General features: G+C 40.7%; 1 protein-coding gene across 1 annotated transcript in view; it reads left to right on the forward strand.

Moving 5' to 3' along the window:
• PAPPA (pappalysin 1) overlaps window positions 1-9374 on the forward strand; it is a 243825-nt gene extending 234451 nt beyond the window's left edge. The window contains exon 22 of the mRNA XM_060608872.3: window positions 3619-9374. Coding sequence (XP_060464855.2) covers window positions 3619-3726 — 108 coding nt within the window. The 3' untranslated portion in view covers window positions 3727-9374. The remainder of the gene's footprint in view (window positions 1-3618) is intronic.
• The last annotated feature ends 10604 nt before the right edge of the window (window positions 9375-19978 follow it).

The raw sequence follows: 19978 nt of genomic DNA on the forward strand, positions 1-19978 counted from the left end.
TGTTATTCTGATCGGGGTTCCTTCCCTCAGTTTCCAGACTTGTTTCTCTGGGAAAATGCCAAAACTGCCCTGGCTGACTTGGGGAGGAAAGGGAGTGGCCATGCCGTGCTCACTTCACCAGGGTGGCCACACTGGCTTACAGAAACTAACTGGTGACGGGGCCCTGCCAGCTGGTGATAAATGGACAAACTAGTAGAACCGGGGATGGCAGAAAGGGTAACATGCAAGACAGGGTTTGTGGAGAAAGCCTAAATTTCTGCATCCTTTCTGGCCAGGGCTTTTGCCTTCTGCCTTTCTCAGATGAGAAGGATTTTCAGACAGATGGGAAGGTAGAGAGCATTAGAATCAAATCTTAATGTACAGGTAGGGAAAATGAAGCCCAGAGAAGGGAAGTAACATGTACACACTCACATAGAGAGTGAGTGCAACAGCAGAGGGTCCCTGCCTTGTGTTCTGGGTGCATATTCGTGCATTCATTTGTTCCTCTGTTCAAGGGTCCGTTGAGTGCCTGTTATGTGATGTATAAAGACTCAGGTCAACAACAGACATGGTCCTTGCTCAGACTGAGCTGGCATACAAGTACAGAAGCATTTCAGAATGAGATGACGTGATAGGAGATGAAGGTGATGATGCGATCTTTGGTCAGACAAATGAGGGAGGAGGTGAGACTTGAGACAAAGACCTGAAGAATGGAGGAGCAGCTGGCCAGGAAAGAGCAGTGAGGGGAGAGGAAGGTGATGGCTAGAGACTTGCTCAGATGGTGGTTCCCTTATGGAGGCTGTTGGACAGTGTCATCCCAGCCAACAGGAGGAAAGGTCACAGAAGGGGTTCATTTAGAAGAAAACGATGCTAATGATCCACACAACCTTCTGAATTTGTGTTCTATTACAGAAAGCCTTATCTGTTCAGTAATTCCAGGTTATCTGCCAATAATTATGTTTAATTTTGTAAGGTATACAACAGTGATCTCGTACTTTGGTGTCACTTTTTCCATAAAATTTGGATTATGGGCAAAAAAAAAAAGGTAGGAAAACAATTGTAGTATTTGAGGAACCAATAAATAAATAAGCCACCAAGAGTCAGGAAGAGAAAGGGGCCAGAGGTGGTCCAAGAAGTGTGTGTGGAGATCAGATCATGCAAGGCCTTGAACTCATGGTAAGGACTTTGGGTCTTATTCTAAGAGATCTGTTCAATTTTTGCCTGTGTGAGACGCAGCGGGAAGCTCTTTCTCTTTTAAGCTTTTCTCTCTCTCTTTAAGAGAGAGAAATCAGCTGTGAGACTCTCTCTAATGGGTCCTAGAGCCCAGTGAGAAAGAATTATAGAGAGAACTCTGCACAGGACATTAGAGGTAACCGGATCATTCTAATGTTAGCATGTGGCAAGGACAGGAGAAGAGACTAGATAAAGGAAAGGGTTGAGTTGAGGACAAAGAAGCCGCTGAAGTCAGGGAGGTGGGAGAAGGGGACAACAGGCAGCAAAGGTGTCACCGATGGTGAAAGGTGAGCTGGCGGGAAATCTGATTCAGCACAAGCATCTCCTGAGTGTGAGGCCACGTGCTGGGGCTTCTGGATGTTTATTTGTGTTTGGACTTCACAACCATATGAAATGTGCGGTCTTTTTAAAAATCACCCTTTTATGGATATAGAATCTGAGGGTCATGGCAGTGGAGGGATTTTCCCCAAATTGCTCAGTGACTGTGAATCCAGCAAGGAGACCAGTCCAGGCCTCCTGGCTCCCATGATGGTACTCTCCCCATTTGACCTCAGCTGTTAGATTCGGACTTGGCCCCACCATCAGTTTCCCCACTTGGACTGGAGAATTTCCTCTATGTCGTGTAGAGGCTATGGAAGGATATTCTAGATTAGAAGGCACAGCCTTCACAAAGGCATGACAACTAGGTAGTCAGTGTCCTGAACAGGGAACAGCAAGTAGTTGTAAGCAGAAAGACACTGCGTGGAAGAAGCATCTATGAGAACGCTTAGCATTCTCGTGAATGCTTATGAATTTTTTAAATGTTTATTTTCGAAAGTGAGAGAGAGAGGCACTAGTTGGGGAGGGGGAGAGAGAGAGGGAGACAGAGGATCCAGAGCAAGCCTGTGCCGACAGCAGAGAGCCCAACACAGGGCGCGAACTCATGAGCCATGAGACCGTGACCTGCGACAAAGTCTAACACTCAAACGACTGAGCCACCCAGGCACCCCTGAATGCTTATGAATTTAAATTGAAAAGAGAAACAGAGATGTGCTAGTCATGGGTACAATGAAAGAGTCAGAGAGAGGTGGAGAAATGAACATTCATTCATTCTATGGCTTAAGCTCTGAGAAAACAAGAATGAACAAAACAGACATGGTTCCTGCCTCACTGAGGGAGAGAGATATCTATCAATTGATGGATCGATCCATCGATGCACTGAGCATATGCCAAGAACTGTGCTTTATGTTTTTCATCAGTTCCCTTATCCCTCATCACAACCTCAGGAGGTATACGCTTTCATTATGCCCATTTAATGAATGAATTAACTGAGGCTCAGAGAAGTTGTCACATGCTCAAGCTCACACCAGTAGATGAGAGGGCTGGGGCTTATACTTCAATCTTCCATTTTAAATCACTGCAAGATTGCAGGATGGAAAGAGGTTGAGAGGGAGGGAGGGAAGGCAGGCCAAGAGGCAGAGAGAAGAGTTAGATACACAGAATGAGTCCACAAGCCAGGAGGACAAAGATGTTCCCTGAGACTGTGTGAGCACTTGGAGACCCTGCCGAGGCAGGAGGCGAATGAGGTTATTACACCCATCTGCGCAGATGGGGGCCCCCTGGGAAAAGTTATATGCAAATACCATGATGCAATGAGGTGAAATCCTCTTGCGTTAGCCCAGGCTGGGCCTGGCTCAAGCAGGGCTTGCACCGTGCCCTTTGGGAAGACCGGTCATCTGCTGCACGGGGAAGACATTCGCGCTTTCAGTTTCTAGAAAGGAAAGCCAGATCAAGGTCCCAGAGCGTGTGAAGGGATGGAAAAGTTTTTACATTTTTTTCACAGCTTTTGTTACATGTGTGTAACAACTCATGTTGTATACCTCTCAGCTTTTCTTTCTCACTCAAAATCTCCTCAACAGCCTTCAACCAAAATTTGGGATTTACAGTTACATTACCATTTTACATTACAGTTTTTCACCCATGATTTCATTCAGCCCTTAGCGTTCACAGTGTAAGGTGGGGCTTAATGATACCAGTGCTCCAGCTGGGAACCTGAGGCTCAGAGAAAAGTAGCTTCTCCCACTTTAAATACCAGATCTGTCACTTTTCACTTTGGGCAAATGCCTGCCCCTGTCAGAGAGCCTCGGTTTCCCTGTCTGTAAAAGGGTGATTGTTTTAGTACCCATCATCTTACAGAGTTGTCAAAGGATTTGATGTTTTCCTATTTAGAAAGTGCCTGCCCTTGAAAATGGAAGCTGCTGTTACAATGACCCGTGATGATTTTGATAAAAGTTATTGCAGGGCTAGCAAGAAACAGAGCTATGAGTTGAACTTGAGTCTGCTGCCCCTCCCCCACCAAATTCAGTCATTGGAAAACTATATCAGACCCAACCACCTGGCTCACTTCTTCTCTTTTTCTCTCTGCAGGTTACCCCATTCCCTATGTCCTGTGACCTACAAGGTGACTGTGCTTGTCGGGACCCCCAGGCCCAAGAACACAGCCGGAAAGACCTCCGGGGATACAGCCATGGCTAAGGAAGGACAAGGAGTTGACAAAGAATTCCCAGCGCCAGGACCCGCATCCCTTTGGTATTGATTTCACAGTCAGCTGCTCAACGGAATGGCCTCCCCACACCAGGGATCCTTAGCACCCAACCGGTCTGCCTTTAATTTCACCCAGGAAGGACTCATAGTAGGGGCGCATGAACCAAGTCTCACCATGTTGAAGGATGGAATGGAATCCCATCCCAAAGTCTTAGATGGATTGCATATACAAGTGTGCTGTCCCAGAGCCTAAAATTCAAATCATTTGTCACACAGCCACAGCAAGAAACATGTTATACAGTTAGGAGTATGCACATATGTGGTTAGTACACAAGCATGCATACGTACCCCAACAGACATCTGTGTGAGGGGAGTGTTGGAGACTGAGCGGAGAGAGACGGGAACAAACTCAGTCTTCCCTTTCCCAAGCTCCTAGTCAATACTGTCCTTGGGAGAAAAACAGTTGCAGAAACTGCTAAGACCAAGTGTTGTCAAGATAGCTTGTACTCTGAGGCTTGGAACATGTCAGGCATGCACTGTTGTGCAGTCCTTTGGGATTAGAAGTGAAATGGTCTCTGATCACCTACCTTCCAGGGAAGTAGAACCCAGGATGAGGTAAAGAATCCAAGGTATGCAAAGCCCCCTAATTCTTCTGCTGCCGTGGGGGGATTTTACCCCAACTCCAGGGTTAAGGCCAAGCTGGAAATGGCATAGGGTTGCAGTGTCAAGGTATTATAACAGCCCCCTGCTTGAGGCCATAATATCCCTCCAGAACCCACCCATTCCCCAAATCTTGCCTTGGGACCACATTCGCTGCTACTTTTCCTGCTGCTCTATCCTATACGTTGAGTACCCCCAAGATGGTAGGACTAGGTTAGGAAAAACCCCACACAACCAAACAGTCTGCCTTAAGAGTGACCCACATCTTCCCACAGCTCCTCACTTCTTAGCCCTTCCGCAAGAGAAAAACCCTCATTGGCCCACTTGGTGAGAAGTTAAATCCCCCATGGGTGGGCTTCGCATCCTAGGAGGGAGTAGAGGGACTAGAGATGCTAAAACCCTCACTGAGAGTCCAGAATGTCTGAGCCAGTGTTAGAGTTTTATAATCAAGTGGACCAGTGTTAAATGTGCTGTTGGGGCCATCCAGAGACTGCTGGAATTGTGGGGACTCTTGAGTTATTATCCTTATCCCTGCCTTCCTGGCCCTCCAGGCTAGATCAGGCTCTGGTGCTGAGGACCTCACGGTTGCCCTGAGCAGCATTCTAGAACAGAGAATCATCTTGGATATGATCAATCTGAGCTGTGTTCTCGAGGGCCCTCAGAGGGAAGCTAAAGAGCACACAGCGTCAGTCCCCAACAACCAAACATGGTCATCATGTTCTTCACATAGTCTTCCAGCTGTCAGGACTCCCATCCACACCTGTGGTTGGTCCGCCCTTCCCTCTTACCCAGGTTCAGCCTCCAAAAGTTGAGAGGGAGGTAGTCCATTGCATGTGGAAGCCCCTACCTCATTGGGGTCCTCTTTGCCTGTTTTCCACCAGTTACTTGTCCGCTCCTTTTGAATTAATATGGGAAGAAATTAATATGGAAAGAGGTGGCGAGAATGGTCAAGCTGGACATAATTTCTAGACCTGGAACTGAGAAAATGAGGCAGTAGGAGGGTATCACATAAAGATTGCTGTAAATCATGTCATCTCAAATCTAGTGAAAGCAACCAACAAAAACAAAGTCTAGCACAGGAATGGGAAACCCCAGGCATGTGTGCTGACTCCTCATTCCTGCACCTGAGGCAGTCATTGTTAATCAGTCATCGTCCTTTCTCCTATGGGGACCAAAAATAACTTCAGGAACCTTCTTCCTGTATTACTCCTGACAGCAATTACCTGCTGACCAAGAGCACTTGAGAAGACATCTATCAGCCAATATATACATATATCAAGGTGCTTTTTGCACAGGTGCCCACAAATGATGCAGTGCTTAGATTCGTGTGGCTTGTTCTGTGTTCCAAACTCTGAGACTGGGTTCCAGAATGGAGAAGCTGCCACCATGGTTAAGGACAGACTCAAATCCCTTATATTTCCTTCTTACAAACTCACATCTCATTTATATTCAGATCATTTTCTATAGTTACCAGGGCCAATCCTTAGCAAAACCATCCTCAAAATCGGAAGACTTGATCCCATTTTGTACTCCCTCCAGTATCTTAGGACTCTCGCCAACTTCTAAAGCCCCTCTCTTGCCCTAGCTGAGTTATCAGCATGTGTGGTCAGCTGACAAGATATGAACTAAGAAAGGTAATGGTATGGGCCCTCCCAATTGCTTTATCATGCATGGAAGTAGTACAAAAAGTCTTGGAGACCCAAAGGCGCCATTACTAATGGTGGGGTTGCAGGAACCACAGAAAAACCTCACCGGCTTCCCTTAAATTGACCCTTGTGGTCTTTCTTCCTTCGCTCTCACCCTGTCTATGCCCATACTCTCCAGCTGAGCAAAGTTTCCTAGAGGCTGACTTCTATCTTCAAACTCACAGATCGAGTTGAGCAAAGAACTACCCAGTCTTCTCCTTACCATCAATCAAACCTGTTACTCACAATGATATTAGGCAAGATAGGCTGCCCCACTGATGACCAGCCTCATGCTCACATGGGAGGCCCTTCTCAAAACTTAGAGAAAGAGACTCAGTTCTATTTGTGCGAGGCACTGATTTCCGGCTTCATTTTCTTTCTGGGAATAAACTCATGGTCTTATCCCTTTGATCATTTCCTGCTTAGGATAATGGAGTACTCACAAGGAGGCAGGTCTGAAGCACTGTTGTCTATCAGCAGCTCAGGGGCCCTAAAGCAGTTGGGGGTTCTGGGTTGAAGAAGTATTAGCCTGTTGGCAGCAAGAAAGAAAAGATGAGGAAGACAGTTCTCCAAACCCTGTTTTGGGAAGCCTTTCCAAGCCACAACCCTAACTGCATGCCCAGAGGACTTGCATTACCCCCATAGTCTGTGCCAACCACCTCTTAAGGGAAGATAGTCCTTGGGAAGTCCATTTTGGTGGCTAAATTAGGGTGTTAAGAAAGGGAGCGATCATAAATAAATAGGGCTTTGAAGATGGAGGGTATGCGCTGCTACTCCGGGCTTCAGCATGTTGAGTCACTGCCTAGACGGTTCTCTTGGCCTTTTTCCCACCTTGGCCAATGCTTAAATGCTATTTGTTGAAAATAATTCTTTCAGACAGATTTCAGCTACCTCCCTTCCAGGTTCAATTTAACTTGGTTGTAACTGTCAATTTGTTATAGGTCTTACCTGTGTTTTAAAAAGAAAAAGAACAAAAGAAAGAAAAAGGAAGGAAGGAAGAAAGGAAACCATAAATTCAAGTGAACAGTTTTGAGGTTTTATGTTTTGTGGTTGTTTTTGTTTTTTTTTTCTGGAACTACTTCAAGTGGGAAAATAAAAAGAAATTGACGGTAAGAAAGCTGTACAGATAGAGATTGATAGAAGACAAAGATTAAAAGGAAATAAAATGCATGATTAAAAATAAGAATTAAAAAAAAAAACCTATTTTTGTGCTTCCTAAAGGGAACTGTTTATTCTACAGACTAGTAGGTAGACACAACCATAAAAATTTTCCCTAGCAGGAGACATAAAGCGGGATCTTATAATGCTGTTATTTTCTGTACATTGTGGTAGGTCCAGGAATAAGACCTCTTCCCCCTTGATATGTAGTTGTCGTTGTCGGGGGAGCATTTTGTCTATTTGTTTGGTGGCAATCAGTGGTAGCCGGGAGTAGGGAGGGCTGGAAATTGGTTTTACCTAATATTAAGGGGACATAGTGTGTTGTGCTTTTCACGTTATAAAATGTTTGTATTTACCAGTAGAGCACTGGGCTTTATAAAGACTGCACTTAGAATCACACTGCACGATCCACTTTCCTAAAAAAGCTGCTACATGACCAGACAGGTAATTCCCATGGTTTTTGAGAAACAAAACAAAATCAACCAAGCAATCAGCAAATGCAAAGACTAAATAGCAAATGAATAAAAGCCTATTCTTGTAACTTATTTACGTTTTGCCAAATTCCTACCAATGGTTTGATCTTTAAAAGATTTGTATAATAGCCGAGAGAGGAGTTATGTCTCTAGAGAAAGAACCTGGAATTCTTGACTCCAGGCTTCCGTTTGCTCAGTGATCTTGAACAAGTCCTCAGATAGCTTCTCCATTTGCCTCAGTTTCTCCAGCTGCAAAATGGGGATGATACTACTTACCTACCTCACAGTGGGATGGCAGGGGATGGTGAGGCCCTGAGGATTTTAAAGGGGCTGTGGCAATCTGTGAGAGACACAAAGTCCATGGGTTACTTTTTAAGAATGCACAGGCCCATTGGCCATTTAAGAAAGACAGGGAGTGCTCATGTGATAGTTCAAGGAAGAAAGCTGGAGCTCCTGATTTTATAATCCACCTTAAGAGAGAGGCTTGTATTTGGGAATATTTCACTCCTAGGTACATTGGATTTTCTCCTCCCCTGTGCTGGCCTTTACCAGTTCTAGAATTTGATTAAAAGCCAATTACATCTTACAGTGTAAAAGTCAGTTTACTGTGGTCTAGTCAAGACTCATGGGCCATTTCCAACCTCATGGAGGAAGGGAGTCACTAAAATCTCATCTTCTTCTCAGACTTAAAATTCCACATCAAGTGTTCATTAAAAGAAGATATGGCATTCTGAGTGCTAACAACTCGGGGCTTCTTAAACACACCAGCAGTCAGTGAGGAGAATTTTGAACAATTATTGAGTTGCTTTCTTGGGTCTCTATAATCAATAACCTGTCCGCAGATATCTATCTATATAAAGATATTATATATAAATATAAATTTACATATATATGCACATGTATATATAGTTGTACATATATGTGTGTATATATATACTTAAATGTAATATTTACAAAATAAAACTGTGATCTCGTCTAGAGAAAATGTATTCATATTACAAACTGCTCTTCCATATTTATGTATCATATTATGCCTTTTTATTATTGTTATAATTATTATGGGTATTTCTAACTGTTATGATGTTGAAATCTGTTTGGCACCTTCTGGAAACTACCAAAAATGATTCTCCATTGAAGTGCTTAAAAATCTGTTCTCATGAGAATTCTACTGGCCTACTACTATAAAAAAAGTAAAAAAAAAAAAAAAAAAAAAAAATCTAAACACCAAAAACAAAACACAATTCCAATCCTTTTTCTGTACCTCACGCGCATAAATTTGCTGCTCCTATTTTGGGTTTTATTATTTTTCCTGTTTATGTGTTTTTATGGATCTAAGTTAAGTCTTTCAGCAATATATAAAATTGTAAATAGTAAACTTTATTTATTAAGAATGTCATCTTTTTTAATTTATATTTACACAATTGTTCATCTAATTTATTTTTTCTATACGGTTTTAAATACTCAGACATATTTTGCTGTTCATGATATTTTTATCCTATTCTCGTGGATTTGTGTTTCCATACTGTTTTCTCTGGTCTCAATTACAGGTTGGATCTCACACACAAAAAAATAATGTCGAAGACAGAATTATTTTGCCACTGTTGATTACTATACCTTAAAATTCTATATTATGAAAATATATAATAGCTTGTATGCTTCAGTATGTAGCGGTGTGGTTTCTGTGTGTTGTGGAAATCTAAAGGACTCACATATGCACACACACTCATGTGCAAGAGAACCCTAGGGTCTTGAATGAGAAGATCAGTGGTTGCGTGAGGTTGAATTCGATCTACACCCAATCTTCTACACAAATAAATTCCTGTAAACATCTGCATTTTGCATATGCAAAAACTGAAAAACATTCTTACATGTTAAAAAAAAAAAAGTTCACATTTTAGGGAACTGAAACAAATATATAAATAGAAATTTACACATATATGCACATGTTTATATGGTTATATGACAGTTATAGCTAGCCTTTTGGATGCTATCTTCAACAATATACTTCCAGCATATTCTTTATTTTCATTTTTTTCTTCATAATTGAATGCTTAGTCATCTGGTTCATCAAATGAGCCCGCAGCTGAGGCTGATGTTTTGCTGTTTTTGATCTGCCTACTGGATCTCATTTTTCATCTTATCACCACTTAGTAGCCATGGGATCTTTGGAAAGTTATTTAATTGCTTTAAGATTTAGTTTTCCCATCTGTAAAATGGAAATAATAAAAGGACTCACCCCAGGATGTTGTTGATAGAATTAAATAAGATAAATATGTAATATTCTTAGAACTGCAGCAGACACAGATTATATTAACTCTTGTTTTGATTATTATGAGATAGGGATGGCTCACGACAACTATTCATAATACACTCTGTGTTTTGAGACCTACTTATTGTTTTTTAAGAGAATGAAACCAAGATGCACTAAAGCATTCAAGTACTTCCACAGGCACTGCCATGGGGTAAAGTCATTGGCCCTGTAGACTGAGCTGCTGGCAGGCAATACCACCACGAGACAAGTCAAAATATGTGTTGACCTGTTGATATTTAAAATTTTTGAATCTTCACAAAAGGGCAGTTTGGGGACATCAAGGTGAATTATATGAAAGGCTACAGGTAGGGAAGTCAAGAACTACCCACAGGTTTTCTGGACTCTTGACAAACAGAATCCATTGAAAGGAGAGAAGGCACCAAAGTCACTGCTACGTTCTGCCAGATAAATTGCTATTTCCAAAGAGAGAGAATGATCACAGAGAAGGTTTTGCTCAGTTCTCTTCAATTCACTGTGAAGACTGAAAGAAGATTTAAGGAACAATTTCAAGAAAAGAGGCAAATATTTCCAAAATAGGGAAGAGAGGAAAAAGTCTTCATAGGACTTTTGTACTCACGGGTTCTGTCTGTAGACGGGAAGTCACAGGGCAGAGATTTCTCTTGTAGACAGAAGATATTAGTTCTAGTGTCTTCTCCCCTCTTTCTCTAACCCTAATACACACGTGCGCACATACACTCACACACACATGAAGAAAATTCACTGTGTTTTAGTTGCTTAATCCGTCAGATGGGAAAATGATTCCCCTCTTACTTCAAAACAGGCAGAGACATTCAGCATTTACATCTATTTATATTTGTCAACCAAGTTCTAGAACCTGTCTAACCAAAGTATTGGTTTTAAAGTTAAAAAAAAAAAAAAGATAAGGTCCACATTCTATCATGCTATGCTGACATTGGTAACTCTATCCAACTCTTAACCTTCAGGGCCAGAAATAACAACCTAGGACAAAAAGCAAAACCTCTCTAGCCTTCAAATGAGGAGAAGCCTTCCTTCTCTTACCTCTCTAAAGGACTGTGATCTGAGGTGGTAAACAGTAATGCAGTAAGTTGGCAATGAGAAAAGGGCAGGTGGTGTGTTTAAGTAAATGGCACTAGCAGGTACAGCATCCTGGGTAAGAAAAAGCACTGTACTCTCGAGAGACTGAATAAAAAGCCAATGCACTTAGGAAGTAGAAAGAGAGGGTACCAGTGGACCAATAAGAGGATGGAGAGAAAAGTTATCATGAGCCATGTTGAGAATTTCAGGCTTTATCTTAACAGCCATGAGGAGCCATTGAATGGTTTTTCAGAAAGGGACTTACAAGGTCAGATTTGTGGTTGAGAAAGATCCACCTGATGGCCGTCTGAAGGAGAAAGATGGAGGGAAGGAACAGATGTAGGGTGTACGAGGAAAGAAATGTCCAGGAAAGAAATGATGACTCTTGGATGACAGTGGTGGTCATGGTGAGTGGGCAAAAGAGTTTTCCATTCTATTAGATAGTGAAGTTGGATGAAATAATCTTTAGTGTTCAGCATTGTGTGATTCTAGAAAGTCATTTTACACCACAGCTATTCACTGATTTTAGAGAGTTGCTTTTCAATTAATAGATTTTGCTTTTTAGGGAAGCTTCGGGTTTACAGAAAAAATTGAGAAGAAAGTAGAGTTCCTATTGAATTTCTTTTTAAATAATAGTATATTTGGGACTGGGAAATCTAGCGATTTCCTGGGCTCAGCCATTGGGAAAATATAAAGACCTAAAGCCATGTGATCAGGTGTGTAGGTTTGGATATTCAAGTGATATTCCTGATGACCCTTCAGTGGTTTGTTGCGGTGAGGTCTTAAGACAAGAGTGCAAGACTTTGAAGGGTTTGGAACATAGTCAGATGGGATCTGGAATCATGGCCATTTATATGTGGTGCTATCTTGGGAAGTTCTCTACCTGTTCCGTAGCATTGTCTGTAGAATGGGATTCATCATTTCTGTCCTAAATGGGCTGTCCTGAGAAAAATGTATCATAATTTAAGTAAAGCATTCAGCAGGGGGTAGCTATACACTAGGTCTCAATATATGTGTTATCCTTTTGCCCTCCCCTTCTTCTCCACCCCATCTTTGGCTAAATATGAGCCCCATAGTAGGCTGCACTCTGCAGCAGAAGTGGGATGGTAGGAGGAGGGAAAGAGATACACCCAGCCCAGCTCCCCAATATTTACATGGAGAACATTATGCGCCATTTTCACATCACCGAGACTGGAGTTATCTAAGGTCCATTTCTTGTTCATTCAGTGTCCATTTCTATGCAATGATAAATCTCAGTTACATGCCCAGGAGACTGAACAGGTCCAGAGTAAAATCCAATGAAGAATGAAAATCAAGGTTATTCTACTCTCTAGCTTGTACTTTAGAAGAGTAACAAGAGCAGAAGTGGAGAAGGGGTGCCTTTAAGACAAGGAGAGAGATTAGCTTCTCTTTTATTTATCACAAAATACTGTAATATATGGATCATTAGTCCCATTTCCACAGATGACAGAAACTGAGGCTCAAAGTTTAAGTGAATTTTCATAGTGAATGGACCCAAAAGTCAAGTACCAATCTCATTGAGGTGTAAACAGATTCTCTCTTCTCATGATTGTCTTGTCTGTTTGAACTAAAAGCAATATTATTTAAATACTCCAGGGATGGAAACCGTTTCAACTTAATCTACCACTACCACACAGATTGGTAGTGACTGCAATGCTGTGTTGAGAAAGGTTTTTATAATGCATTCAGGCTACAGGGGAAAGGATAATGTGACCTCGGGAAAGTTACCACATCTTTTTGAACTTGTTTCCTCATCCATGCCTACCTATCATAGAAATGGAAAGGACAGTTGCAGTATAAATGTTATATTTGCTTTTCCATGTTTAGTATAGTTTCTATATTTGTCAAATGTAAATTCAAGATTGGGTTAGGGAGGAGATTCTCCAGGGCTACACCTCATGCCAGACACAGAGCTCCCCACTTCTGCCACCTTGGTCAGTACCCTGTCCTTGACCAGGATGCCTCTTGTCTAACTTCGTTAGAGACATCATCATCTCTGGACTATCCATATACCCTTGAACAACTTACCAAGTTGTATCATGACTGGTGCTAAGTGAGCATTTTTTTCCCCAGATGTTTCCATCCATGACAAGTCGAGTCTCGCATCTTGGAATGACACTGAACTTGTCTCAAGCCTATGAGGAGAACAGATTATGTGTACTTCTCTAGCTACTCTATCCTCTACTGACCAGTTAGGTGGACAAGACAGCCTATATAATAATATTTAAAGAAGGCTCCATTTACTGAGAAATTACCTTTATCCATTCTTTAATCCTAACAACAATGCTATAAACAAATATCTTTAAGTCCATTTATGGATGAGAATATCAACACCCACAGAAATAAGCACCTTGTCCAAAATTACACAGTAACCAAGTAGTAGAGCCAGGATTTTGGCCCAGGCATGTCAGATTTCTAAACCCACATTTTTATTTCTCATGTGATCCTTTCTTCCTATCATAATATAAATGGGAAAAGGGTTGTTTTGGTATTTTTACTACCTAGAGCAAATTTCTTCCCTCTGGTCCTCAGACTTCCCATTTACAAAATGATAGTATGGAACTTTCTATTCCTAAGGACATTTCCATTTCTTATGGTTAGTGATTTTGCGATGGATAGTCTTGAAAGTTCCAGACATAAAGGTAGAATTTACCTAAGTTACAAGGAAGGGAGTATTTAAGCCATTCTACTTCAGTTGTAGAGCTGGTGCTTTCGAGAACATAATGTATGCCGTCTTTGGAAAGGATCAGTGATAACTTGTAGAATGAATAAGCACAGTCCACAGAGAGTGGAACCTGGACTGCAAGTTAAAGCTCTTAGCAGGGAAATGTTAAGTTTATTTCTAGCTCACTCAGTTTCCACATATCTGCCTTTCTCACTGCCTTACTTCCCATGTGCAGTAAAAGTAAGTAGGGTGCCTATTCATAAAGAGAGGCGTTATAAAGGAGTCTTAATTTTTTCCTGATTAAAAAGATGCTACGACAGTATCTAATGATGAAGATAATGCCCTAAGACCCAGAAATTCCACTTTTAAGAGTACATCCAACAGAAATGTATATATTCATATATATGTATATATATATACATATATATGTGTATATATGTATATATATATGTGTGTATATATATGTATGTGTGTGTGTGTGTGTGTGTGTGTGTGTGTATATATATATATATATATATATATATATATATATATATATATATATATTCACCAAAAACAAGTTCCAGAATGTTTATAGCAGCATTATTGATGACAGCCCAAACTTGCAAACTCACCAAATGCCCATCAACAATATGATGGGCAAATAAGTGGTATATATGAATACACTGAAATGCTACAGCAATAAGAACAACTGATCTACAACTTTATGCAACAATATGACTAAATCTCACAAAAATGATGTCAAGCAAAAGAAGCAAGACACAAAAAATATACACTATGGGATTTCCATTTATGAAATACAAAAATAAAGCACAATTAATGGTGCCGGGGCAACTGGGTATCTACATGCAAAAGAATGAAACTGGACCCCTACCTCATACCATATATACAAACTGATCCCAAATACATCAATGACCTAGATATGAAAGCTAAAATCATAAAATTCTTAGAAGAACACATAGGGATAAATCTTAATGACCTTGATTTTAGTGATACATTCTTAGGTATGACACAAAAGCACAAACAACAGGAGCAAAAATAAATTAGACTTCAACAAAATTAAAAACTTTTGTGCTTCAAAGGACACTATCAAGAAACTGAAGAAAAGATTTCTAAATCATTTATAAAGAATATATAAGGAACTATTGCAAAAAGACAACCCAATTGAAAATGGAAAAAATAACCTGAATATACATTTCTCCAAAGATTAAAGACAAAGGATGGATATAGTTTAAAAAAATTAAAGATAACAAGTGTTGGTGAAGATGTGGAGAAATGAGAACACCTGTGCATTGATGGCGGGCATATATAATGGTCCAGCCACTGTGGAAAACAATTTGTTGCTTCCTCAAAACATTAAAGGTAGAATTACCATATGATCCTAAAATTCCACTCTAAGGTATATGCCCAAAATAATTAAAACCAGATACTCAAGTACATGTACATACATGTTTGTAGCTGTGCTACTCACAATAGACTAGAGGTAAAACACCCCAATTTTCCATCAACAAGTGAATGGATAAGCAAACTCTGGTATACACAAACAAAAGGACATTAGTCAATCATAAAAAACATATTGATATATGCTGCAGAGTTGATGGGCCTCCAAAATATTATTCTAAGTGAAAGAAGCCAGTAACTAAAAGGTTAAATATATCAGAATAGATAAGTCCATATAGAAAGACAGAGATTGGTGGCTTCCAGGAGCTTGAGGAGGGTCAAATGGGGAGAAGCTGGTTACCGGGTAAAGAGTTTTACTTTGGTGTGATGGAAATGTTTGGAACTAGATAAAGGTGGTGGTCTCCCAAGATTCCAAATGTATTAAACACTACTGAATGGTTCATTATAAAGTTGCTAATTTTGTTATTGTAAATTTCACCCAAATAATTCTTTAAAAAGAGACTGGATAAAACCCAAACATGAATATCAAAAAAAAAAAAAAAAAAAAAAGATAGATAGATAGAAGAAAGAAGAGAAGAAGGAAGAGGAGACAAACATTGCCATTAGAAGCCATGGTAGTGGGATCCTTCAGAGGAAGGGTAGTCACTGGAAGACACAAGAAGAGGACTTCTGGGATGCTAGTAATGTCCTGTTTCTTGATCTGAGTGCTGGATACACATGTCTGAATTTATGAAATTCAGCAAGCACTTATAATAAGTGTACATAATCTTCTGTATGTATATTATGTCAATACCAAAGTTTTTTAAAAGATTCACTGGCAAAAATGCTCCATTAGAAGTAAGACATTTTTCATGTCTTCTGCCCATTTCTTCACTGGATTATTTGTTTTCCAGGTGTTGAGTTTGCAAAGTTCTTTATAGATTTTGGATACTAACTCTTTATCTGATATGTCGTTTGCAAATATCTTCTCCCATTCTGTCGGTTACCTGGGTGTGGTATGTAAGAAATGAACCACGGGAATCTACCCCCAAAACCAAGAGCACACTGTATACACTGTATGTTAGCTAACTTGACAATAAATTATATTTGGGGGAAAAAAAAGAAACAAGACATTTTTCTAGAATATTTTTCTGATGTGGAGTAAGACCCCACTTCAGTTCAGGAGCATAAGCTGGCATCTACATTTTCCCCCAAATTAGCAATGATCTTTAAAACACAACAAATTTGGGCTATACAAAGGGTGGGGAGGGGAAGCAGTTGGCTGGTTTTGTAGAAGAGTGGGTAGTCAGGAGCCCTGGGCTCCAGCTGCACTGTTACGCTTTATAGCACTCTCTGGCCACAGAGAAGCCACTTTACCACTGAATCTCAGGATTCCTCACCTGGGCACTGGGCAAAGAAGATACGACATGAAGTGGTCTGTGTCTATTGCTCTCAAACCAAGTACTGTGAAGGAACTGCAAGAAATGCCATGGAGAAGTGGGTTGAGAAGCAGCCAAAAGAATGGAGCTTGTTTCCTTGGGAAACTCATCCTACACCAAAAAAAGCTAGAACATTTTAATCTGCTCTACCCAAGGAGCCTCCATGTAATGGTTAATGCACCTCTGCCACCATCTATTTCCATTTTGATCTGTCTTTCCTTCCCTTGCCTCATATCCTTGGGAGATTGGCTAAAACGTAACCAGGTCAAAGGTTCTCAAACATTTCAGCCAAGTGCAGTGTTACATGAAATGTCAAGTCAAAAGACCTTCTCTAATCAAAGAGGGGATGAGGAACTCCTCTAGTTGGCCCATTCTATCTTCTCTAACTAGCCCGTTGACAATCGGATATTCCAGGATGTTTAGGAGCCAAAAAGTAGCCAGAAAAGATATGAAGACCACAAGGAGTCAAATACATAGCAATTCAGTTTTTACAGAAAAGGGGGGTTTAGTGCAGGGAACATGACAGACATGGATGCTTGCATGAGTGCTTTTAACAATTTAAATCCATAGAAAACTGTCCAGAGGTCCCAGGACTAGTCTCCAAACAGAGTAAAGAACTTTTTGTCCATAATGCATGATGCCCTTGAGTTCTACTGCAGGTAGGGTCAACAGAACCTCTTAGGAACCAAGGCATTGTCCAAGCCCCTCTTCTATATTACTGGACTTCTTAGAGGAGGTAGCACTTGAGATGAGCCTTGGAGAACCAGTAGAGCTTTAGAAAAAAGAAGAAAGGGTAGTTGGCTGAGAAAAAGTCCACCTGACTTTAGGACTCCATATTGTCTCCCTCATCTCCTCTTTCTCCTTCAGTTATATGAGGAAGCACACAAGTGGCATCCTTTCACAGAAGTTTGTCTAGGAGGTAGGGTGCTCCCCTATGTCTCCTACCAGGAGCCTGTCTGGACTTTGCATGGAAAAGGAGCAGCTGATTCTTGATACTCTTATGCCATATGGAACACATTCCTTTCCAGGATTAAAAACACATTAAGGTAACACACACCACATGTAGGAAGGGAAGTGACCAGTCATCCTATTTTCTCCAATCCCTGAGAAATAAATGTAATGCACGTATCCATCCATTTATCTGAGTGTGCACACACGCGTGTGTGTGCGTGCATGCACACACACACACACACACACACACACCCCTTCTCTACCAGCCCAGGCCAGGGAGGCGCAGTTTCCACAGACCAATCTCAAAACTTCTTCCCAAGGAGCCAAAGAGGGAACTTAGTTTCCAAACATTTAGTGCATCATCTGAGACCTAAACCCAAACTTTGATATTCCTCTTCTGCTAGGAGAATGGCTTACACATTTTTCTCTGTGTTGATATTTTTAAAACATTTCCATAAAGCTACCTGCCAAATCCCTTCATCTCAAATGCATAGCTTTCCTGTAACGCATGTTAACATATACAAAGCATCAGCAGTTGGGACTCCATTCACCTGTAAATTTAAGCTGTCTTCAGAGCCTGATATTTGTAAACAGGTTCACTTCCTAAGAATACAGCTGGTCAACGTTTTAACTTGCTTAAACCCTTCACTGTAGATTCTGCCTGCCTTCTGCTAGACTTGTGTTTTGCCACCATCCCTCCCATCACCGACCCAACCCTCACTTAGTTACTTTAGCATGCCATATTTTCTTAGTTCCCAGCTGTGGTCTCAGGCTTTGCCCCTTACTTAGAACACCCTCTCTTAACTGAGTAGCTCAGCTTAGATGATCAATGCATTAATAATTATTATTATAGTTTGCGATGACTGCAGGCTTGCCATGCACCTTACACAAAATTAAGTACTTTACATGCAATCATTAATTTAATATATATAATAACACACTGAAGTAGATATAGGTATCAGTATTATTTTATAAATGAGGAAAACAGGGTTAAGAAATTTTAAACAGCTTCTGCAAGGTTGTATGACTAGTAAGGAATGAAATCTGAATTTAAACCCAGGTAATCTGATTCTGAACACATTGAACATAACTGACTTATGTTGCTCCTTAAAACCTCCAAGTTCAGCTAAGCCTGGTAGTCTTGTGGGTCCCCACCAGCCCCTATTACTTGCAAAACTGTCCTAATCATACTACACTAATTGTCCATTTATTTCTTGCATACCTCAAAAATACATACAAGCTGTTTCTCATTCAACCTGTATCCCCTGGCTCACAGTAGGTCTGTGATTGTTTAAGGAAGATACAAATAAATTTAGATAGAGCCTGAGTTAACTTCTATTCATAAAGAAAACACATGATAATCCAGTTAGTGATATAAACCCCAGGCTGTAACTAAAGCAATTAAAAGAATAAAATTTTTCAGCACTTTGATAATGCTTGCTAACACAAAAATCATACGTCAATTACCAATCTTTTTCATTTATTCATGAAAGAAGGTGTCCCAAAGATTTCCAATTGCTAAGGCTTCCTGTGATGAGCAAGTGCTTAGAGACAAGAAAGCTTAATTAAAAATAATAATCAGTAATTCCAACACTTAGTACATTTCAATTGCCTGTGTTTAAAGAACAAACAGAGTCAAATCTGGATAAGCGTTTGGCAGATGGAGTAGAAAGCTATATTCAAAGTTTGATGTCACGTGGGGAACTGGACAAACACAAGGGCATCTGAGACCAGGGAAGAGGGTTGGTAAAACCAAGACTATAGCCGACCAACCCAGGAGGTCTAGTGAGTTTCAAATGGAAGATGGAGTTCAGCTTTCACAGGCCCAGATGTGAGGAATTGCCAAACTCCTCTGCCTCAGGCTAGGATGGGTTTTGAACCTCCAACTGGAGGCAACAAAAATAAGGTGGTGTCTTGGATTGACCTGTTCTTCCTATCTTGACATCCTAGGGTTCTGAAGGAGAGGGTTGCTGGTTACCACTTAGTTCACAGAGCTGATGATTTACCAGACTCCTAGGCTTAGACTTTATCGGGTGACCAGCTTCACCCAGACATCTGACCTGTCCGCCATACCCTTCCTAGGTCAGTTAAAAATATGGTTCCACCACAAAAGACCCCAAATAGCCAAAGCAACCTTGAAAAAGAAACACAAACCTGGAGGCATCACAATTCCAGACTTCAATTTATATTACAAAGCTGTCGTCATCAAAACGGTACAGTACTGGCACGAAAATAGATCAGTGAAATAGAAAAGCCAGAAATGAACCCACAATTATAATGTCAATTAGTCTTTGACAAAGTAAGAAAGAATATACAATGGAAAAAGAATGTCTCTTCAACAAATGGTGTTGGGAAAACTGGACAGCAACATGCAAAAGAATGAAACTGGACCACTTTCTTACACCATACGCAAAAATAAATTCAAAATGGATTAAAGACCTAAA

This window comes from Panthera onca, chromosome D4 (genome assembly GCF_046562875.1).
Source record: "Panthera onca isolate mPanOnc1 chromosome D4, mPanOnc1 haplotype 2, whole genome shotgun sequence".
Classification (NCBI taxonomy): domain Eukaryota; kingdom Metazoa; phylum Chordata; class Mammalia; order Carnivora; family Felidae; genus Panthera; species Panthera onca.